This window comes from Giraffa tippelskirchi, chromosome 13 (assembly GCF_054371585.1).
Source record: "Giraffa tippelskirchi isolate mGirTip1 chromosome 13, T2T-mGirTip1v1.2.pri, whole genome shotgun sequence".
Taxonomy (NCBI): Eukaryota; Metazoa; Chordata; class Mammalia; order Artiodactyla; family Giraffidae; genus Giraffa; species Giraffa tippelskirchi.
Genome location: NC_137287.1, coordinates 86,161,938 through 86,185,914, shown reverse-complemented (window position 1 = coordinate 86,185,914; position 23,977 = coordinate 86,161,938). Strand labels below are relative to the sequence as shown.

General features: G+C 45.5%; 1 protein-coding gene and 1 pseudogene across 5 annotated transcripts in view; one reads left to right on the top strand and one right to left on the bottom strand.

The window, feature by feature from the left end:
• LOC145533337 (uncharacterized) overlaps positions 1 to 23,977 on the top strand; it is a 40,629-nt gene that overhangs the window by 11,043 nt on the left and 5,609 nt on the right. The window contains exons 1-5 of one of the 5 annotated variants that reach the window (XM_081560543.1): positions 12,912 to 13,370; positions 20,639 to 21,003; positions 21,906 to 21,993; positions 22,149 to 22,295; positions 22,596 to 23,137. In XM_081560543.1, the coding sequence (XP_081416669.1) occupies positions 23,032 to 23,137 (106 nt within the window). In that variant the 5' untranslated portion in view covers positions 12,912 to 13,370; positions 20,639 to 21,003; positions 21,906 to 21,993; positions 22,149 to 22,295; positions 22,596 to 23,031. Of the gene's footprint in view, positions 1 to 12,911; positions 13,371 to 20,638; positions 21,004 to 21,905; positions 21,994 to 22,145; positions 22,296 to 22,595; positions 23,138 to 23,977 lie in introns of those variants that run through there. The other 4 variants (XM_081560544.1, XM_081560541.1, XM_081560542.1 and 1 more) reach the window with 4 other exon arrangements.
• On the bottom strand, positions 15,423 to 18,530 carry LOC145532234 (voltage-dependent calcium channel gamma-like subunit pseudogene; annotated as a pseudogene).

Below are 23,977 nucleotides of genomic sequence, written 5' to 3'. Positions count from 1 at the left end.
CCTTTTTCACATATTGCCATTAGCCTCTGCATATTGAAGAAGATTTTACACATATCTGCTGACTTATGTTGCCATGCCTTATGTGAAGGAAAGTTTATCTGTATTCACATGGAGTTACTGAAAGACTCAAAAGGTATTGGAGAAGGGAACAGTATTTAAGGCTAATAAGTTTCCTCAGTCTGATCCCTTACACTTAAGTTTAGTTTTGTTGGCAGATAAGTCCTGTGGCCCTGCAGAAGACAAAAAGAAAAAGAAAAAAATGTTAACCTTCAACAGACTGAGTCCATTCAGATTCCACCCCACCTAATCCAGTTGCCAAGGAATTTGGGAGACAACAAATACCTATGGTGAAGTGGCTTAAAAGCCACTAATTAGTTCAGTGTCTCAGAGACCACAGTTGGCAGTTCCTGATGGCAGGAAACCTTAAGTTGCGGGAAGCAGGTTGGTGGAGAGGAGTGGAAAACATCAACTTTGAAAGTGTTTTCAAATCTTTACCCAAAGCAAGAGGAGTCCGGAGAGAGTCTTATTTATACTTGGTGCTTGGGAATCATTGTTTGCTGGCTTCTGGTTCTGTTTCTCCAAGAAACAGAAACATTTTCATCATCTGTTTCTCCAAGCCCCTGCCTGCACTTTGCAAAGGAAGAGACAAGAGTCCAAGGAAAAGAAAATTATAGGGTGAACCTTAGTCCAGGCCATCTTTCTCTGTCCAAAACCACAACAGTTTCTCACTCACTTTTCTCCCTCCTGGATATTCTGACCTTTACCTTCTTAAAACATGAATCAGAGCATGTCCATGCTTCTGCCTGTCTTTTGTACTTAGAATAAAATGCAAATCCTTGAATCAGACTAAAAGATATCCTTTAATCTGCCTCTCACCACTGTCCGGCTGAATATGGCTGTACTTCAGGTTCACTTCACTCCAAACACACTCGTCTTTCAGTTCCTAGAATCTGGGGTAGCTTTTAACCACCCGAGGGCCTTGCACTCTTGGCGGTCCTGTGGCTACTGACCCTTACTTCCCCCTCCTGCACCTCTTCCCATGGCTCCTTCTTTACACTTCCTTAAGTTTCAGCTTAAAAATCTTCCCTCGCCACTTTATTTAAAGCAGGTTCCCCTCAACTTTTTTTCTCTATTGTCACCCTGCTTATTTCTTTCATTCCTTTTTTAAAATCAAACTGGTGACCATTTTCTTGTTTTTTGTCTACCTGTCGCTCAGAATGTAAACTCCATGAGGATGGGGACGTTATCTGTCTTGTGCACAAGAGAATAGTGCTGAGTCCTTGGCAGGTGATAGGTAAATATTTGGTGAATGAATAAAGAGACTGGAAGTCGATCCCTACCTCTACAAGGACTAAATGTGATGATATAGGTACGAGTTCCTCTTGAGACTTGAGAAGCACAGCTTTTCTTATAGCAGAAGATGCTAAAGTTCATGTTTTAGAGGGTCTTAAAGGTAGGGATTGATAAAATATAAATCTGTTTGAAGTCTGGATGCTAATGGCGAAGATAAAACACGTCAGGGTCTAGAAAAAAAGAATCTCCTAAAATATATATTTTCTAGTATATAAAAAAAAAGATCTTCACGACACAGATAATCACAATAGTGTGATCACTCACCTAGAGCCAGAAATCCTGGAGTGTGAAGTCAAGTGGGCCTTAGAAAGCATCACTACGAACAAAGCTAGTGGAGGTGATGGAATTCCAGTTGAGCTATTTCAAATCCTCAAAGGTGATGCTGTGAAAGTGCTGCACTCGATATGCCAGCAAATTTGGAAAACTCAGCAGTGGCCACAGGACTGGAAAAGGTCAGTTTTCGTTCCAATCCCAAAGAAAGGCAATGCCAAAGAATGCTCAAACTACCGCACAATTGCACTCATCTCACATGCTAGTAAAGTAATGCTCAAAATTCTCCAAGCCAGGCTTCAGCAATACGTGAACTGTGAACTTCCAGATGTTCAAGCTGGTTTTAGAAAAGGCAGAGGAACCAGAGATCAAATTGCCAATATCCGCTGGATCATCGAAAAAGCAAGAGAGTTCCAGAAAAACATCTATTTCTGCTTTATTGACTATGCCAAAGCCTTTGACTGTGTGGATCACAATAAACTGTGGAAAATTCTGAAAGAGATGGGAATACCAGACCATCTGACCTGTCTCTTGAGAAACCTGTATGCAGGTCAGGAAGCAACAGTTAGAACTGGACATGGAACAACAGACTGGTTCCAAATAGGAAAAGGAGTCCGTCAAGGCTGTATATTGTCACCCTGCTTATTTAACTTATATGCAGAGTACATCATGAGAAATGCTGGGCTGGAAGAAACACAAGCTGGAATCAAGATTGCTGGGAGAAATATCAATAACCTCAGATATGCGGATGACACCACCCTTATGGCAGAAAGTGAAGAAGAACTAAAGAGCCTCTTGATGAAGGTGAAGGAGGAGAGTGAAAAAGTTGGCTTAAAGCTCAACGTTCAGAAAACTAAGATCATGGCATCTGGTCCCATCACTCCATGGGAAATAGATGGGGAAACAGTGGAAACAGTGTCAGACTTTACTTTTTTGGGCTCCAGAATCACTGCTGATGGTGACTGCAGCCATGAAATTAAAAGACGCTTACTCCTTGGAAGGAAGGTTATGGCCAACCTAGATAGCATGTTTAAAAGCAGAGACATTACTTTGCCAACAAGAGTCCGTCTAGTCAAGGCTATGGTTTTTCCAGTGGTCATGTATGGATGTGAGAGTTGGACGGTGAAGAAAGCTGAGCGCCGAAGAATTGATGCTTTTGAACTGTGGTGTTGGAGAAGACTCTTGAGAGTCCCTTGGACTGCAAGGAGATCCAACCAGTCCATCTTAAAGGAGATCAATCCTGGGTGTTCATTGGAAGGTCTGATATTGAAGCTGAAGCTCCAATACTTTGGCCACCTCATGCGAAGAGTTGACTCATTGGAAAAGATCCTAATGCTGGGTAGGATTGGGGGCAGGAGGAGAAGGGGACAACAGAGGATGAGATGGTTGGATGGCATCACCGACTCGATGAACATGGGCTTGGGTAGCCTCCGGGAGTTGGTGATGGACAGAGAGGCCTGGCGTGCTGCAATTCATGGGGTCGCAGAGAGTCGGACGTGACTGAGCGACTGAACTGAACTGAACTGAGTATATGAGAGATCATTTACTCCCCCACCCCCAAACTGTTCATCTGCCCCTGGTCTCCGTCTTAGCAGTGATGCCTCCACCTTGGCCTCAAACCAGAATTCTAGATTTTATCCTCATTCTGTCTTCTTTTTCTTCTTCCACATCTACTTCTGTTTTCTTTGGCTGTGTAACAAACCACCCTAAAATTTAGTGGCTATAAAACAAATAAACCTAGTGGCTTAAAGCAGCAATGTATTGATACTGTTATCTCTTATGGTTCTGTGGGTTGAATGGTCTCAGGCATGTGGGAGTTGTTTGGGCCTGGGGCTGGGGTCATCTGAAGGCTCGAGTGTTCTTGACATCCAGCGATGGCACACGTGTGACTGACTGTTGACGCCAGCTGCTGGCTGGGGTCTTAGCTGGAGCTATCAACCAGAGCAGCATCGTATGTGTGACTTCTCCATTTGGCTTGCACTTCTCAAAGTGTGGCAGTTGCATTCCAAGAGTAGAAATTCCAAGAAGCTAGAAATTAAAAAGTAGAAGCTGCCGGCCTCTTAAGATCTGGACCTGGAAGCTGCCACTGTGTTCCTTCTGCTGAATTCTTTGGTCACAGCTGTTATGGAGCATACTCAAATTCAAGAGGAGCAGCTAGAACCCAGCTGTAAGGGTCAATGAATCTGCAGCCACCTTTAGCTGGCACAATGACCCATTATGTTCTGGCCATTCCACCTTATAAAGAGCCTTCCAGGAATTTCCCTGGTGGCTTAGTAGTTAAGACTCCGTGCTCCCATTGCAGAGGGCCTGGGTTCAATCCCTGATCAGGGAGCCAGATCCCACATGCTGTAACCAAGAACCCGCCCTTGGCAACTGAGACCTGGCACAGCCAAATAATTGTTTAAAATAGTTTATTTATTTTAGCTGTGCTGGGTCTTCCTTGCTGCATGGACTTTACTCTAGTTGTGGAAAGCAGGGGCTCCTCTCTAGTTGTAGTTCGTGGACTTCTCATTGCAGCGGCTTCTTTTGTTGCAGAGCACAGGCTCTAGGGCACTCGGGCTTCGGTAGTTGCAACATGTAGGCTCTAGAGCACAGGCGCAATAGTTATAGTGCATGGGGTTAGTTTCTCCATGGCCCATGAGATCTTCCCAGATCAGGGATCGAACCCCTGTCTCCTACTTTGGCAGGCAGATTCTTTACCACCAAGCCACCAGGGAAGCCCCCCAAATAAAATTTTAGAAAAAACAAAGCCTTCCAGTCCCTTCTCTTCATCCTCACGGCCACTACCCTAGTACCAGCCACCATCAAATTCTCTCCTAGATAATTGCAAACGCTTCCTTCAGTTCAGTGATCTCTATGTTATAACCCAAGTGATCCTCATAGAAAGTGACTGAGTCAACCATGACTAAAATCTTTTACAGGTTTCCATGGCTCTTAGCTTAAAGTTCAAAAGCCTGGTCATTTCCTAAGAGGAGCCTGAATAACCTGGCCCTCAATTACCTAGTCAACCAAGTCATCACCCCAGCCCTCCTCCACCATCTTTTCTGACCCATGGCGGTATTGGTCAGTTTCCAGTCACAAAAACAGAGGCAGTTAAATATAGGGAACTAGTTTCAAAACTTATACAGACTGAAGGGGCAAAAAAAGGTTACCCAGAGGTGAGGAAGCGCCTGGAGCTCTAGGCTGGAGCAGGAGGGGAGTGTGTCACCTGAGCCTGACTCACGGTGGCCAGGCCATCTGGCTGACCCGCCACGGTTACTGGTTATGGCCACTGCAGAGCCACTTTGCCATCTCTGCCTCAGGAGCCCAGGAGTCCTCTCCACTCACTGGTGCTGCTGCTGCCCTCCCCACAACCAGAGATGCTCTAAGGGCAGGGAACATGGCTCCTTCCTCCCTCCTGCCTCCAGTCTTCCCCCAGTGCATCCCACAGCAGCACCTCCCCAGAAGTGCCAGAAGTGAGCTGGCACAGGGATCTGGTTGGTGTGATCAGCTGACTCAGCCTTTGGCAATACAGAGAAAAACAGACATACAGCCGGGAGCCGAGAGATAGGGGTCAGAGCTGCTCTAAACACTTCTGTGTTTCATGAGCTCATCGGGCTTTTTCTCTTCTGGACATACATCCAGACATTCCTTCTGTCTGGAACGTTCCTCCCTTCTCCTCCTACTTGACCTTGCTTGTTAGGATCCTCAGTGCAGATGTCACCTGCTCCAGGAATCCTTCCTTAATGCTCCTCTGGATTAAACTCCTCTATTCTGAGCTACCATGGTGTTATCACTTTCTCTTGGCACTGTCACCTAGTCATAGATGAGTGTTTACTGCTCTGTGGTCCATGTTGTATTCCTCTCAAGAGTACAACTCTCTTTTTTCATCCTTTCACTCCTTACATCTGAATTATGTATCATGTGCATGTGTGTGTTAGTCGCTCAGTCGTGTCCAACTCTTTGCAACCCCATGGACGGTGTCATAGTAGGCACTAAATAAATATATAATGCAGGTCTCATGATCTGAGAGGGTAAGTATGAAGGCCTCTCAGTGGTCTGTGAACCCTCACATTTGTGTGTAAAATATAGTGCCCAAGTGCATTTTTCCAGAAAGAGGATCCACCATCAGATTTCCACAGGGGTCAGTGACTCCTAAGAAACTGTATATGTGAATAAATGAATGAATTCACAGCTTTCCTAAAACATAAAGAAAAATATAACTTCCAGGAAGTAACAGTTTCAAAGACCATTTCAGTGATTTAAGCTAAATCACAATTTTTATTGAATTCCTGTAGACAGAGAAGTACGAGTCAGTCCCAAGACTGATAATGGGCATGGAGATAACAAAATAATATGCAAAATAGACCTCATTAGCAAGTGTAATCAGTAGCAGCTCTATGGAGCTGCTTCAAGTACAGTGACAGGGAGTTGGTGGAACTGGGTAGGGCCCAGGGTGGGGCTCAGGTGTGGTGGCAGAGCAGGTAAGCCAGGTGTCCTGGTTCCCAAAAGACTCACAAGCACAGGGAAGGCATGTTCTAGATGCCATTGCCTTTCAGAAAGACTCACTCTAGCACCTAATTGTAGAAACCTTGTGGGATGAAGTAATGACAGTTAGCCATTTCATTTTACATATTTGTTTCATTCTAAAAGACTAGAAAGATCTCTAAGCTGCCCAAGCTTCAATGTTGCTTAGAGCACTTTAAAACCATTCACTTGAATGTTTCTTGTATTAACTTAAGTTACTTTGATTTCAAGTATCAAAAACCATGTCAGGCTACCTTATGTATAAAAGGAGAATATATTGGGACTTCTGTGGTGGTCCAGTGGTTAAGACTGAGTTTCCAATGAAAGGGGGTGCAGGTTCAATCCCTGGTCAAGGAATTATGATCCCACATGCCATGCGGCATGGCCAAAAATATATATATATATATATATATATTTTTTTTTTTTTTTAAAGGAGAATATATTAGAAGGACAAAGGGGCAAAAATGTAGTTAGGGGTCTGGAAGGAGCAGGAATCAGTAACTGGAAGGCTGTCTCTGAGCTCAGCTGCTCTCTGTCCAGCCTCTCTGCTGTCCTCTCCTGATGGGTCGCCTCTCCCCTGGGATGTGCAAGGGAGATGCTGGCTGGCAGCCCTGGTCTCCTCAGTTACCTGCTGCCTGTTCAGGGGTCACAGGAGCAAGAGTTCTTTGCCACACAGTGTGGACTTTAGGCAGCTGATTCTTTGTGTTGGGGGTGGTTCTGGGCACTGGAGCATGTTTAGCTGCATCCTTGGCCTCTACGCCCTTGATGCTGGCAACACTCACTCTCTCCCCCCCACCCCAGCTGTGACATCAGAATGTCTCCAGATATTGTCAGTGTTCCCAGGGGGCAAAAAACCGATGTGAGTGAGAACCTCCAAACCAGACTATCTAGTTTCTCATAACTCAATATCAGATTTCCAGAAGGAGAGAATCTGGTTGGCTCAGCTTGGGTCTGGGTCCAATTCAATCCAATTAACTATAGCCAGGGCTTCAGGTCACATGGCAGAATCTGGCTGCCAGGAGGAGGGGGCACATCCTGCTCCCAGATAAGAAGGATTGACAGATATTCTAGGAGGGTCCTTCTACTTCCTTAACTCCAGCGAGCTGTTCTGGTCTGACTCTCTGTACTGTATTTGTAGGAGGTTTAGGGAGAATTTTTCTCAGAGATATGTTTATGGTATTTCTATACCTTTCATATTAACCCCAAATCTTCTACTAGAAGACCTTTGAAATAAAAATACCTTAATTGTTTTCAATTTTCTCCTCTGAGGCAGGTGCTGTGTGAGGGCTCAGTGAGCTTAGATTGGTCCTATCTACACAGAGGTATATTTTAATTCCAGGCTGATGTAATAGTTATAATAGTAATAGTATAGTTCTACTTTGGATTAGTATTGCTTTTGTTTTCAAAGTCATTTAACCTTTGATATCTAATTATTATTTTAAATGCTAACATTTTAAAATCAGTTCTCTTCTTTGTAAGACTAGGGGTTATCTGCATGTCAGACCGGAACATTGGACTGGGTCTTCTCACCAGGCATTTGCGAACAGATGCCTGTGTTTTACTGGAATACTCACAGTTTGTCACAGTTTGAGCACTGACTCTCAGATGCCCATCGTCCTGGGAAAAAATTCTGAGGTCAGTCTTGACTGCTACCAAAAGAAAAAAAAAATTGTTAGGAAGAACATCTTGTTTTTTCTTAGATAACAGAAAAAGAAATTATTGGGTTATCCGGCAAATAAAGATCCACTATGCAGTGATAGCTATGTAGAGTAACTCTATTAAGATTAAAAGTGAGCTGAGCTTACAGCTATTAATCTCTCCCCATCTCCCCAAACAGTGTACTGCTCCCCCAGTCCCTCCCAATCTACATCAGCATCTCCCAGTGATGCTGGCAACTCAAGATGCTTTCCCCAGAGAGAGGTCCTTATAAGTTAGAGAAGCAATGCCTTCATACCCACTTTCAGGAGGGCTCTGAGTTCTCACTGCCATAGCCATTTAGGAAAGAATACAACAGTATTTAATAAATTCAACATGTGGAAACCCTATATCCCAGCTCTCTACTCCTGAGTACATATCAAAAAGAAATCTTCTGGTGTATGTGTCAAAATGTTCCTTGGATTCTAATATGTGGCAACAAAGAGCTAAAGGTAAGCTCCCAGCAGCAATCAGAAGGATTAAACTACAATGTAGCCAAGCCAGGGAGGCTGAAGACAGAATGAGCATCCCAGTACTATGCCATGACTGTATTGTAAAATTGTAGAACACATGCATCTTATACATTGTTCCAAATATACTTGGGTTTAAATACTTGTGTTGCAATTGCATTCATTGGAGAGCAGGTATATGTCAGAGATGTCACCCAGTCCAATCTCATGCTTCCCACCACATAAGAAGCCAAGACAAGAGAGACAACGTTTTGGGGCAAGGAACAGCGACTTTATTTGGAAAGCGAGCTGAAAGAGAAAATGGTAGGCTAGCATCCCAAAGAATCATCTTGTTGTTTTTCAGCTGCTAGTTTGTGTCTGACTCTTTGCAACCCCATGGACTTGACTGGACGGACCTTTGTTGGCAAAGTAATGTGTCTCTGCTTTTAAATATGCTATCTAGGTTGGCCAGGCTCCTCTGTCCTCCACTATCTCCTAGAGTTTGCTCAAATTCATGTCCCTTGAGTCGGTGATGCTATCCAACCATCTCATCTTCTGCCTCCCCTTCTTGTTTTGCCTTCAATCTTTACCAGCAGCAGGGTCTTTTCCAATGAGCGGACTCTTTACATCAAGTGGCCAAAGTATTGGAGATTCAACTTCAGCATCAGTCCTTCCAATGAGTATTCAAGGTTGATTTCCTTTAGGACAGGTTTGATCTTATTGCAGTCCAAGGGACTCTCAAGAGTCTTCTCTAGTATCTTACTATCTTAGTGGAGTTAGAATTCATTCAGGGCTCCTTTTATACTAAAAAGGGCAGGGGAGTTGCTGTGACTAGTTGTTGCTAACATCTTATTGCCAGAATCCTTTGTTCTTGCAGCTGTCCCTGTAGGTCTTGGTCACAATATTGCTATAAAGCTCCAACAAGACAAATGTTATTGTCTGTTCTGCAACTTCTTATCTATGAAAGGAAAGTGTTACACTTTTAAATGTCAGGACCTTGAGAATGAGCTATCCTATAAATTTCTGGCTACAGGCAACATCCTCTTAGCATCATGGACTCAATGGACATGAATTTTGAGCAAACTCCTGGGAGACAGTGGAGCCTGGCATGCTGCAGTCCATGGAGTCGCAGAGTCAGACACGACTTAGCAAATGAGCAACAACAGGCAATGTTCTTTTGCAAAGATGCAGAGCCAACATAACTAAGTTCAGGCAAACAAAGCACAGAGCTGGAGCTAAAGGAATAGATCCAATATGGAGTCAGGCTTGTTCTCTGTTACAGGGGAGCAGAGTGGGGGACACAATAATAAAATAGAAAGAGGAACCTGAGATGATATTTCACAGATTGAACACATGCCTTTAATTTGAATCCTTCCTCAAAGTTTGCTAAAAGGGCATTAAAGGAATAAAAAAGGATATAAACTCATAAGTTCAAAGAGAATAGAAAAAGAGATCAGCCGTTGAAAGAAGCTGATGGAATTTTTGAAGAATGGAAAGCAGATGGGCAAACCTGACTGACTTAACAGACCAGAGGAAGCCAAAACATCAGAGCCTGCACAGAGGTAAGGCTGTAAGAAGCAAATTCTTTCAGGCTAGAAGACTCCAGAAAAGACAAGAATTTAGGGGAACCTCAAAGGCCAGGTTGTGAGCAGGGGTGAAAACAGAGCTGGCTGGAGGTCTCCCAGCTCTGTTGCACAAAGGCAGGCAGTTGAGTCAGAAAGGCCCTGATTCTGGCACACCAGGCATACAAACATGCCACAGTCAAACAAAAGGGATTCTGGGCAGGGTGCCCAGAGTAGGGGAGGCGAGGGGTGTATGGGAAATCTCTGCACCTTCCACCCAATTTTTAAAAATTAATTATTTTATTTATTCATTTGGCTGTGCTGGGTCTTAGCTGTGGCATGTGGGATCTAGTCCCATGACCAGGAATCGAACCTGAGCCCCCTGAACTGGGAGTGTGGAGTGTTAGCCCCTGGACTACCAGGGAAGTTCTCTTCTACCCAGTTTTGCTGTGAACCTGAAACTGCTCTAAAACATAAAGTATACTAAAAACAATAGCAATAATAATAAATAAAAAGTTTTTTGAATGCTTTGGGATAGAGTATCATTTTACAAAAATAAAATGTAGCATTTTCACTTTAGAACATAGAATCTGAATGGCATTTGTCGGCTGAGAAAACTGCAATTCAGGGAGGACTATCTCTTCAGTGATGCTCTTGGGGGATGGTAGACGCTTCCTGGGCCCCTCCCCCGCTCCGCACAGCACTGCTGGTTCTAAGTGACCACCGGTCACACATCCTGGCAGCGATGGGGCCTACAGTGGTCTCACTGGTTCCTCTGGTTTTTATGTCCACAGGGGTTTACTGGCTATGGGTGCACATTGAAAAACAACTGGACGTTTCCTCTTCTGTGGAAATACAAGCAGCTTCCAAACAAGGACAGGGGTCTGTGTTGATGTGTCCATCTGTGGATCTGAGCTGAAGTCATTTCATTCTTGCCATCTTTCACACTCAGATAAACTGGTCATCATGTTTATCTCATTTCTGTTCCGTCATAAAGCTTTCAGGTCTCTGATGCTGATGGCCCCACCCTCTTCAAACATTATAGAGTAGCTGGATTCTAGAACAGATGGGAAAGGACTTGGGAGGGCCCGCGAAAGCTCCCCACTTTATGGATGAAGAAACTCATGCCTAAGAAAGTCTAGGTAGCTTGCACCTCTAACCACTATCTGTCAGTTAATTAAGTTAAATTTCTCTGGCAGTGGAATCCCATTAACCCTGTGTGTGTTTTAATTTTTTTCCCATGAAACAAAAATAATATCATTTTCTTAGCTTATGGATATTGATGTTGTATCTGTGAGTTTATTGTTTTTCAGATTGCAGGAGTAATATGGTGGAAGTTTGTAGAGCTGCAAGTAATAGTGAAGTGTGTTGGGATATTAAAAATAGGGAATGATGAAGGTTAAGGCAAACTAGAGAGGCAGTGCTTGGCCTACAGGGGATGTGTGTGTTTTAAGCTTTTCTTTTTTTGAAGTATGGTTAACTGTCTCTCTGTGTCTCTCTGTTTCTATTTCTATTTCTTTCTCTATCTCTCTGTCTCTCTGTTTCTCTCTCTGTCTGTCTCTGTCCTCCTAGTACTATCAGGTGGTGGGTTTCTCAGGGCTCTTTCTCTTTGGGGTCTTCGTTCACTTCAAGATGCAGAGTATCAGGGCCTGGGATGTGGATAGAGGCCATGGACACAGCGAGGGACCCCCTTCCTGTTGCTTACCCAGCTGCATCCTGGAAAACTGCTCTGAAGATGAGCATGTTGGTCAGATAGCTTTATGAGCATATTGAAGTCACAGGCACCAGTCCCCAGGGTCCCCATGTGGGGACCCTGTGTTGCACAAGGACCGTCCGTCTCTTCCTATAACACGTGGACCTGGCCTTGACCAACTCTGCAGCTCAACTGGTGGGCAGGAGAACTCCTTGGGTGTGGACCTTAGAGCATAGCATTTCTATGGTGTCAGAAGAGTTACACTGCAGTTCACCCTTAAAAAGCCAGTGGTATACATTTTTATTAATTTTTGATTTAAAGATAACACACAGAGTTTAAAAAATAGTCAAATAAGACTTGAGTATACAGTGGCAAGTAGCATCTGCTCTTTCTGCTCCAGACCTCCACACCCCTCTCTTAACTTATGTGTCTTTCCAGAAACATTCTCTACATATACAGGCGTAAACTCATGTTATATGTTCATGGTAGCTTATTTAAGGTCCAGGAATTAGAGGATTTTTTTTTAAGGCATAGGCCCTGCTCTTCAGGTTCTCTCTCCCTGGCAGAGGAGGCAAACAGGTAAGAGATTGAAATGTGTTAAGAGCAGAAATAAAGACATACAAATGCCTCCAGGGTGAGTGAAGAATTCTCTCCACTCAGCAATAAAAAGACAGAAGACTCAGTTTTTAAAAAGTGAGCAAAGGACTTGAATAGACATTCTTCCAAAGAAGATATACATGGGGCTAACAAGCCCATGAAAAGACTCTCAGCATCACTAGTCATGAGGGCAATGCAAATCAAAATCACGAGATACCAGAACACACCCATGAGGATGGTTGCTGCGTTGAAAAGCGAAACAAAGGTGGTGGAGACACAGGAGCCTTCATACATCGCTGGCAGAAATGTAAGATGCTGCAGCCACTGTGGAAAACAGCTTGGCAGGTCCTCAAAATGTAAACAGAATAACCCAGCAATTCTGCTCCCAGGTTTGATCCCTGGTCAGGGAACTAGATCTCACCTGCTGTAACTAAAGATCCCACGTGCTGCAACTAAGACCTGGCACAGCCAAATAAATAAATATATATGAATAAGATGCTTAATTTTATATAATGTGAATTTCACTTCCATGAAAAACAAAACAAAAATGCCTATGAAATTGTAGGTAAGTTAAACAACATATAGAGGAGTCAGGCCAGTGGAGGAGGAGGGGTAATTAAGTGCCAGGTAGGGTCTGGAGAGCTGTCTGGGTACAGATTTCCCCTGGGGAAAGAGATGTTTTGTCTGAGCAATGGAGCCAAGCACAGCTGTGTGCAGGGACCCATGGTTCCATTTCCTTCCAGTTTACGAGAAGGCTGGTGCTGCTCACCAGGCAGACAGGCCTTCACTGCAGGGCTGGCCGTGCTGCTGGAGTTGTTTAGAGCTTGCTTGTCCGGAGGCGGGAAGCGGGGCTGTGCTCCAAGGACCCCACGTCCCCTGCCCCATCAGGGAGGTTGCACAGCATCAGGGGAGGCAGTGCGATTCCTGGGCAGGACAAAGCCGCCCTTGTGTGGGTGAAGCAGAGTGTACAAAGTACATCCTCCTCTGGGGGTGAACTGCCACCCTGTGAGGCCCAAGGTTCTTTCCATTGCACGGAGCCCCTCGTTTTGTGTCTGAGGGTCCCTGGGCAGTCCTGTCCATCAGGTCTGGGTTGAGCGCTGCGGAGGGTGGGGAAGGGGGAGGTGAGGGGCCGCTCCCTGGATGTCCCTGATGATGGAATCAAGCAGAATCTGATGGCAGGTGCGGCCCAGGACTTAACGCAGGTGTGCTCCCTGAAGGTTCACTCGGCAGTTGGCTTGGGAAAAGGTAAGGCATTGACACCCCCCATTTCCCCTTGTGTCAGGCTTTCCTCCCCATTTAAGGCCCCTTTCTGAGGCCAACCAGCGCTGTGTGCTCAGTCGTGTCTGACTCTTTGCGACCCCATGGACTGCAGCCTGCCAGGCTCCTCTGTCCATGGGATTCTCCAGGCAAGAATACTGGACTGGGTTGCCATTTTCTGCTCCAGGGGATCTTCCCGACCCAGGAATTGAACCCACATCTCCTGTGTCTCCTGCACTGCATGCAGATTCTTTTCCCGCTGAGCCATTGGAGAAGCCCTCATGCTAACCATATCTTTGCTTTAATTAATAGCAGACCTCTGCTTCTCTTCCCCATGAATCGTCTTCCACCTGTCCGTTCTTTCAAGGTCTCTGACAAAGATTCAAGCCACTGCTTTGTGCTTCTGCTTTGGCCGGGCACTGGCTAGTACTCACCATAAGCTGATTCATTTAGCCCTCATAATTACTACATAATGCAGGAATTACTAGGTCTGCTCTACCAATAAGGAAACAGACTCAGGGAGGTTGGTATTTGGCAAGGTAAACACCTGGTTAGTGGCAGGATAGGATTCATCAGTTCAGTTCAGTACAGCCACTCAGTCGTGTCCAACTCTTTGCAACCCCATGGGCTGCGGCACGCCAGGCCTCCCTGTCCATCACCAACTCCAGGAACTTACTCAAACTCATGTCCATCGAGTCAATGATGCCATCCAACCACCTCATCCTCTGTCATCCCATTCTCCTCTCACCTTCAATCTTTCCCAGCATCAGAGTCTTTTCCAATGAGTCAGTTCTTCACATCAGGTGGCCAAAGTATTGGAGTTTCAGCTTCAGTATCAGTCCTTCCAATGAACATTCAGGACTGATTTGCTTTAAGATGGACTGGTTGGATCTCCTTGGTATCCAAGGGACTCTCAAGAGTCTTCTCCAACACCACAGTTCAAAACTTCAATTCTTTGGCCCTCAGCTTTCTGTATAGTCCAAGAAAAACTATATATAAACTATACTGGAAAAACCACAGCTTTGACTAGATGGGTCTTTGTTGGTAAAGTAACATCTGCTTTTTAATATGCTGTCTAGGTTGGTCATAGCTTTTCTTCCAAGGAGTAAGTGTCTTTTAATTTCATGACTGCCGTCACCATCTGCAGTGATTTTGGAGCACCCCCTAAAATAAAGTCTCTCACTGTTTTCATTGTTTCCCCATGTATTTGCCATGAAGTGATGGGACCGGATGCCATGATCTTAGTTTTTTGAATGTTGAGTTTCAAGCCAACTTTTTCACTTTCCTCTTTCACTTTCATCAGGAGGCTCTTTAGTTCTTCTTTGCTTTCTGCCATAAGGTTGGTGTCATCTGGGTATCTGAGGCTCTTGATGTTTGTCTTGGTAATCTTGATTCCAGCTTGTGCTTCATCCAGCCTGGCATTTCGAATGATGTACTCTGCATATAAGTTAAATAATCCGGGTGACGGTATATAGCCTTGACGTACTCCTTTCCCGATTTGGAACCAGTCTGTTGTTCCATGTCCAGTTCTAACTGTTGCTTCTTGACCTGCATATAGGTTTCTCAAGAGGCAGGTCAGGTGGTCTGGTATTCCCATTTCTTGAAGAATTTTCCACAGTTTGTTGTGATCTACACAGTCAAAGGCTTCATACTCTAAATTTATTTATTTATTTTTTAGGTTTTAATATATGCTTATTCTTGTAAAATCAACACCCTAGTAACATGGCCATGACTAAGCTGGTGCTGCTAGAGGCACCACATAACCTCTAGGCTGCAGACCAGCTACAAAGGCCCTTGGGCCACTGGCCAGACCACCCCAAGGCAAAGAGGCAGCAATTTGAATGTCACGTGTTGGCAAAGTCTAATCTTTTTTCCTGCACCATGTGGCATGTGGGATCTAAGTTCCCCAACCATGGACTGAACACATGCTCCCTGCATTGAAAGCACAGAGAGTCTTAACCCCTGGACCAGCAGGAAAGTCTGGAGAAGTCTCATCTTGACCACACTTTCTGGTAGAATTTGATGTCCTTGGAGAGGACCCTAAACTTTTGTAGGCAGGCTCCAGGGATAATGATGCTGTTGATGTGGGTGATGCTATTGACATGCAAGGGTTTAGGAAGAGGAGAAAGGAGGCCAAGGAGTCACTCCAGAACATCAGGGTGAGGCCCATGAGCGTGAATTGGCTCCTGAGAAGGTCAGGAAACTCAGGAGCCCACGAAGGAGAGGGTGAATGAGATGAGCAAGAGGGAGGAGCCCACAGCCCAGTTGTGCTGTGAGAGGGGTCCCCAAACACCTGGGACACTATGAGGAGCTCCAGGCCAAAGATGGTGACCACCACTGCCAAGGCGGCCACGATGCAGGCCACGAGCATGCCTGAGGCCAGCCCAGGCATGTGGGCCTGACTCGGGTCTCAGAGGCAATGCAGCCCAGTCTGGTTGGAGCCAGTGCAGAAGTACCACAGTCGGAAGTGGAGGTCATCAGCCAGGAGCCTTTGCCATCATAGGTGGAGACGAAGCAGAGGACCGCAGCCAGGGAGGCACACAGGATGATGAAGCTCGGTGAATGATTCCAAGAAGGACTCGGGGGGCCTCCTTTGGCCAGCAACCTCTGTGTCTGGACACAGAGGGCTGTCGTCCAGAGGGCTCTTCATGCCCTCCTGCCTTGCTGCCTCCACGCCCCCTTGCTCAGATCTGCTGGGTCTAAATTTAATGTTAATAAACTGCCCGCTACTATAAACCAGTTATTGAAGAAATGACATATAATGTCATTAAGTGACATATAATGTCACATAATGAGAAATGACCCTCCTAAATGGCATAATGTCTCAACAGAGTAAAAATGAGATTTTTTCAGTAGCAACAGCATGTTTGCAGAGAGATGGGAGGTATTTGGCTGTGTATTTTCTATGGGGAGGAGGTTTCAAATTAAAAAAAAAAAAAGAACAGACCAGCAGATACTCAGCGAGTCAGGACGGCCATGGTACCAGAGAAGGGAGTCTTAGCATCAAAGAAGGGCCAGCATTAGTCTCAGGAAGACGGGCATTTAATCTTTATTTTTACCATGGATTGTCTTTACTTCTGATCAGTGTGTCCTTTTCTTTAATAACTAAAGCAGATGTACAATGTATGTTTGATAGGCCACAAGCAGGCTATTTTAGTTAGCATAAAATTGAAGTTAACTCAGGGATAAGCCAGAATGACTTCCCTATACCCCAGCAGGTGAACATTTCTTTTATCAATCTGTTCTCAAGTTTTCTAAATATGTTCTTGAGTTTTCTAAATATATAAACTGTTTAATTCCTTAACATAGGACACATACTTTCCCGCAAAAGAATGAAACTTATTACTTGCTAGGAGTTTCACATCTCTGCTCTCATAATAATCCAAGTCCCCGATTCTATCTTTATTTTTATTTATTTATTTTTTAAATTAATTTCTACTGGGGTGTAGTTGCTTTGGGGGCTTCCCTGATGGCTCAGCAGGCAAGGATCTGCCTGCCAATGCAGGAGACACAGGTTTGATTGCTGGGTTGGGCAGATTCCCTGGAGAAGGGAATGGAAACCCACTCCAGTATTCTTGTTCTGGGAAATCCGATGGACAGAGGAGCCTGGCGGGCTACAGTCCATGGGGTCACAAAGAGTCGGGAACAACTTAGTGAGCAAACAACAACAACGTAGTTGCTTTGTAATATTGTGTTCGTTTCTACTGCAAAGCAAAGTGAGTCAGCTATGTGTACGTGTATTACCTCTTTTTTGGATTTCTTTCCCATCTAGGTCACCACAGAGCACTGAGTAGAGTTTCCCGTGTTATTCAGTAGGTTCTCACTAGTTTTATCTATTTTATACATAGTATCAGTAGCATATATGTGTCAATCCCAATCTCCCAATTCCTCATTCCATCTTTATTTTCAAATAGTGATGTGTTTGTAGCATCTACACCTGACAAGTCTTGTAGGGTAGCAGTATCCCGGATGATCTGCAGGAAAAAACAGTCCACTTCCTGTCTGGCCCCAGAGGAATTGAGAGCACAGTGAGGTAATGTTTAGTTGCTCAATCGCTTTCCAAATGCTCAGTGGGGTTGCAAACGCTTTGCAACCCTATGGACTGTACCCTATCAGGCTCCTCTGTCCATGAGATTCTCCAGGCAAGAATAATGCAGTGGGTTTCCATGCCCTTCTCCAAGGGATCTTCCCAATCCAGGGATTGAATTTATGTCTCCTGCATTGGCAGGCAGAGTCTTTACCAGTGAGCCACCAAGAAACCCTGAAGTAAAGTTACCAGTTGGCTAAATGCTGTCACAAACCAATGGACACTACACCCAGCAGAGTCCTCCACATCCTGCCCCTGGGATTCCCAGATGGTGTGACAAAACAGACCCAGGACAGGGAAAGGGAATTCTGCCCTTTATAAAAGTATCTGACAGAAATGAAAGCCTTTTGCTTTTTCAGGAAGGTATTTAAAATGTGTACAAGAGGCCTACTTACATTTAACTGTAAATGACGAAGCAACCAGAGGGTTTTAATGATGACATGTTGTCTTGACACATTCACTTGTTTAGTCATGCCCATTTCCTAGGACCTGGCAGCCCCCAGCAGCCTTCGGTAGTAGGGATTCCATGGGAAGTTCTGGGTTAAATGAACAAGTGATGAGAAGTGTGTGCAGATGGACAAAGGCAGGAAGGAAACATGAATAAAGGGCAAACACTGTATTTGTGTAATGAGAGTATGATAACATTGAAGCCCCTCAAATTGCCTTTTGGTATGACTATAATGCTATTGGATAAATGTAGGGTTAAAGTATTCACCTGCAATTATACCTACTCAGTGAAACCTTGTGTAGCAGTTATGTAGTATACAGTTTGTCTATAAGGAACTAGCATGGAAGGATGTCCAAGATATAGTTATGAGAAAAAAGAAAGTGAACTCCCAAAAGAAAGTATTAAATCATTATCAGATTTTTGTAAAACTCCCCCTGCACAAATGTATACCCTCCCTGGTGGCTCAGTTGGTAAAGAATCTGCCTGCAATGCAGGAGACCTGGATTCGATCCCTAGGAAGATCCCCTGGAGAAGGAAATGGCAACCCACTCCAGTATTCTTGTCCTGGGAAAGAACTCTCATGCGCAGAGGAAGCTCGTGGGCTACAGGCCATGGTGTCACATGAGTTGGACATGACTTAGCGACTAAACCACATAAATGTATATATTTGATTACACATATACAGAGAAAAATCTGGAAAACTCTCCACTAAACCATTTGCTCTGGTTGGTTCCAGGAAGGCTATCAAGGAACTTTTGTTTTCTGTGTTTGTAGTTCTGTATTGTTTGCATTATTTCCATGCTTACACTTTATTTTCATAAACATTTAAAATCTTAAGCCTTTTCTTCTCTTTTATGTTTCCCTGCACTTGATCATGTCTTAATTTTGTAGTTAGGAATAAAAAATGCAAATCACCCATTTTATTTTTAGTGTCTTTTTGAAATATAGTTTTTATTTTATATTAGAGCATAGCCGATTTACACCATTGTGCTAGTTTTAGGGTTTACAGTAAGGGATTCAGTTACACATATACATCCACTCATTTTAGATTCTTTTCCCACATAGGTTATTACTACAGAATATTGAGTAGAGTTCCCTGTGATACATAGTAGGTCCTTGTTGAATAAATCACCCGTTTTAGCTACACCTTTTTTGTTTTTTGGTAACTGCATTAAAAAATAGTCTAATTCTTGGCACTTGGGCTCACGCTGAGGCCAGCACAGACTCGATTCTGAACCAGTACTGTATTTAGCTTTTCACAAGTCACCGGGCTCTCGGGTGGGAAGAGCAGCTGTTCTTCCTCCTGCAGTGAAAATGTGGAATCACCAGCTATTTTCATCTGTGTAAGTACTAATTTCCTCCCATAGCTGCCTTCTCTCTCCCTCTCCTTTCTCCTTCCTGTTTATCTGGGCGGAAGATGGCTGTGCTTGCCTAGCATGGACTCAGGAAGGACAGAGACCACCTCAGAGGGGATAAACTAGAGAAACTGGACCTCATCACTGGTCTTATCAACAGTTATCTGTGAGATCTCTCTCCCTCTCTCTTTTTCTAAAAATTTGTTTTTAATTGAAAGATAATGGGTTTATTATCCAACAATATTGTGTTGGTTTCTGCCATGCATCAGCGTGAATCAGCCACAGGTATACGGATGTCCCCTCTCTGCCACTTCCCACCCCATCCCACCCCTCTAGGTTGTCACAGAGCTCTGGTTTGAGTTCCCTGAGTCATAGGGCAAATTCCCACTGGCTATTTAACGTGTGGTAGTGTGTATGTTTCCATGCTACTCTCTCCATTTGTCCCCCTCTTTCTTTCCCCTCTCCTTCACCCCGGATCCTTAAGTCTGATCTCTATGTCTGCATCTCCATTCCTGCCCTGCAAATAAGTTCATCAGTACCATCCTTATAGATTCCATATATACGCGATTTTCCTCTTCACTGTGAGTCTTTGCTGGTCCAGGAATCCTGCAATTCTGAGGCTGGGGGTTTGTTTCTCATCTCACACGTTGGTCAACCCAAAGGAGCCCCTGCCTCCAGGAACCTCCTCCTCCCTCCTGGAGGCAGTGATGGGCTTCTTTCTCGGGGAGTACACTCTCAAATCTTGGCACTAAACACACTCTAAATCACAGCCTCAGCATAACCTCCTCTTACTTCACTCAGAGGTATTTTTCAAGTCTTCCTGTAGAACTGAGTATTTCACTTATAACATAGCCTTGGACCTATTTACTCTCCAGTTGGCCAGGGGGACCATCTGTCTTGAGATTTGCTCTGGTGAAAATACCTAGAGAACTGTCTTGTTACTGATTTGAAAACTACTTGTAAAGAAGAACTGGTTCCAGGTGTTTTGTGGGTTGATCTTTTTTTTTCTTTTTCTGTCCCTCCCTGTCCCCGCCCCTCACACTTTCTCATGGGCTAATTCTTTTAAAGGATGTTGCTGCTAAGTCGCTTCAGTCGTGTCCAACTCTGTGCGACCCCATAGACAGCAGCCCAGTAGACTCCCCCGTCCCTGGGATTCTCCAGGCAAGAACACTGGAGTGGGTTGCCATTTCCTTCTCCAATGCATGAAAGTGAAAAGTGAAAGTGAAGTTGCTCAGTCGTGTCTGACTCTTAGCAACCCCATAGACTGCAGCCTACCAGGCTCCGCCGTCCATGGGATTTTCCAGGCAAGAGTACTGGAGTTGGGGTGCCATTGCCTTCTCCGTTAAAGGATGTTACTTGCCTACAGATCCAGGAGATGGTGAAGGACAGGGAAGCCTGGAGTGCTGCAGTCCATGGGGTCACAAAGAGTCAGACAGGACTGAGCGACTGAACAGCAGCTTGCCTACAGAGAGCACCACCCCATCACTGGATTAAGAGAAGAGGGAAGATTATTGTTTATCCCTGAGCTCTGGGGACCCCTGTCCCATCTTTGGACTCTGGCGAGTGGGTGAACCAGCCCAGCTGTTGCAGTGGATCGCAAAGCTGGGATGTCTGAGAAGTGCAGTCACAGCCGCTGCTTCTCTCCCCCTTCCCCCACGCTTCCTTGACATTTGGAAAAAATATGGCGAAGATCAATTAACCCCAGCAATCAGAGTGGTGGAAGAATGCCAGGTACATGCCCTCAGGCTCTGCAGCTTCCCCCCCCCCCCCCCCCCCCCCCGTGAGCTCCTTTGATTTGGAGAAATGACACTGAAGTGAAAACCAAAAGGCAAAGCAGGGGAAGTGTGGCCGGGCTGGTTAACTGTCTTGTTGCTAGCAACCCACTTTCAGTCTAGACTGACACCTGCATAGTAAAAGTGTTTGCTTGTTATGTTCTGTGTGCTGAATAAAAAAAAAAAGAGAAAGACCTGTGTGTGTGTGTGTGTGTGTGTGTGTGTGTGTGTGTGTGTATAGGAAATTCACCGCACCAGGAAGTCAAGCTCCCTGCTGAGGCCAGTGAGAAGAGGTCAGATAATTTCTCAGGTTTTTCTTTCCCTGGATTATATTCAGGCAGCTGGAAGGGAAACTGAAGTTCCTGCCTTGGCACAATTCTCACTGATATTTATTTATTTATTAAAACTTTTTATTTATTTATCTTGGCTGCACCAGGTCTTAGTTGCGGCATACAGGATCTAGTTCCCTGACCAGGGATTGAACCTGGGCCCCTTGACTTGGGATATGGTGTCTCAGCCACTGGTCCAGCAGGGAAGTCCTTGTCACTGATATTTAAAGGACAGAAAACCTCTTGATTATTGGAAAGAAGCAGTGATGCACTCTGATGCCTTCAAGAGCTCGGGTCTGGCTGACTGGACATGCAGGGAGCATCAAGCCTGTGACTTAAGAGGGCAGGGGGCCAGCTGGGTTTTCAGATGCTTGGCTGAAGAGCAGACAAGTTATTGAACTTTGCTGAGCCTTGACTGGACTGGATGGACTCTTAGATTTAAAAATCTAAGAAATTTTGATAATACTGTTCTCTGTTGCAATTGGGGAAACCGACACTGTATGACAAGCAGTGGCGATGCTTTTAATGACAGGTTACAAAGCAAATGAGGATGTCAGAGAGCCAGCCCTTCGCACAGTGCCTTTGATGTGCCCGGTGTTGTACTCGGACCCTTCTGGCAGGTAGGCATTGTGGCCTTTCTACAGATGAGAATATTGAGTCACTTGGTCTGAATTCTCCTGGATGGGGAGATGCAGGGTTGTGTCTTAAACAGAGTTCTCTGCTGCCAAAGTCCGCTTCCTTTCTTTTATCTTACACACCTGCCCTGACTCAGCAGCGGTGAGCTTGGGGGTACATGAAGACAGCATCGCCTGGGCAGCAATGCCCAGAGGAGCCACGTGACTCTTCATGTGACAGGTCTCTGTCCCTGGGACAGAGATGGGAAACAAAGGCACCACTCTTCAGCAGAAACCCACCAGGAGAGGCAAGTATTCTCTGTGAACTGGGGTCTCATTTAGGGTCGCCAGACCTGGCAAAATCTGGGACACCCAGTTAAATCTAAACTTCAGATAAGCTACAAATGCTTTTTCAGTGGAATTACATCCTGTGAAATATTTGGGATGTATTTATAATAAAAAAACTTTCGTGGTTTATCTGAAATTCAAATGTAATTGCATCTTCTCTGGCAACCCTGACCACGTTGTATCACATCCTTGCTGTTGACTCTGCTCAGGAAACCCTTGCCCACCGTCTCCAAATATCAACATGATTTCCACCTTTCCAGGCCCAGCCCAGATGCCATGTCTTCCAAGAAGCTGTCTCCTCACACGGCTCCACCACCAGAGCCCTGATGTAGTCACAGAACAAGCCCTGCTCCTGTTACAGACGTCAGCTTCCTGAGGGCACAGGCTGATCCTCTGTTCGCTGTCCCTCACTGACCCTTCACTCATTCCACAAAGACTTACGTGGGGCCCACCCATGCCACCTGGAGGAGGAAATGGCAACCCACTCCAGCATTCTTGCCTGGAGAATCCCAAGGACAGAGGAGCCTGGCAGGCTACAGTCCATGGGGTTACAAAGAGTCGGACATGACTGTAGCGACTTAGCATGCATGCACGCTATGCCAAATGCAAAGCAGACGTGGACCCTGATCTTGTGGGTTTTCATTTTGCAGAAAAGCCTGGTGTTCTCAGGCCAGTTACGAGCAGTTATGTGAAGGGATGGAACAGAGTGTGGCAGAGGGCTGCTCTGAGGCTGTTGGGGGCTGGGATGAACAGGAGGAACCCACAGGACAAGTCAAGAGAAATTTCCAGAAGACACTGAAGTGTAAGAAAGTCTGGTTAGTTTGGGGAACTGAAGGCAGGGAAGTGGGACCCAGAGAGAGGTTTTCTACATGGTGGGTGGGAGGCAGGGGACCGCAGGCAGTGTAGAACCGTGCGTGCTCCACCCCAAGTGGAGACGATAAGTCTGCAAGCAGGGGAAACCTTCAGATGTGTTATCAGCTTTGGGGGCTGCTCATGAGAGTTACATGAAGGGAAGCATAAAAGTGGAGGAAGCAGGAGCAGTCAGAGGCCATTATAGGAATTCAGGCCAGATAGACGTGGGGGGCGGGCGGTGTGGATAGGGGCTCTCACAGCAGTTCCAGGCCCACCTGCTGTCCCACCTGGTCTGGAACTTGTCTACCATCCCCAAACCCCTTCCCCCGAGGTAGAGGTTGTTTGCCTTGCCCCTGAAGCTGGGCGAGACTTCCCCAGCCGACCCTGACCGATGGCAGATGGGGAAAGGCAGTGTGGACTCTCCCCTCTCTGGATGCTCACCTCTGGGACCCCAGCCCCTACCCCATGAAGACGCTCACACCAGCCCATAGAGAGAGGCCTCTGGGAGAGACCCCTGCAAAAACCTGAGCAGCCAACCAGCAGCATCAATGCCAGACGATCCCTGACCCACAGTGTCCGTTAGACTCTGGCTAAGCTGCGGCCTGCGGGACTCGAATGGGATTGATACACCTACCTTCCTCAAAGGGGACACGACTCCCTTCACAGGCTGGGGAGCAGGCTTAGGGCCCAGACCACTGACATCGGGGGTCTGCCTGTCTCCAGCTGTCCTAACTCACCCTGAGTTGGCTTTACCCAGGCTCTTACTTGGGGCAGAAATACATTTGTGTGT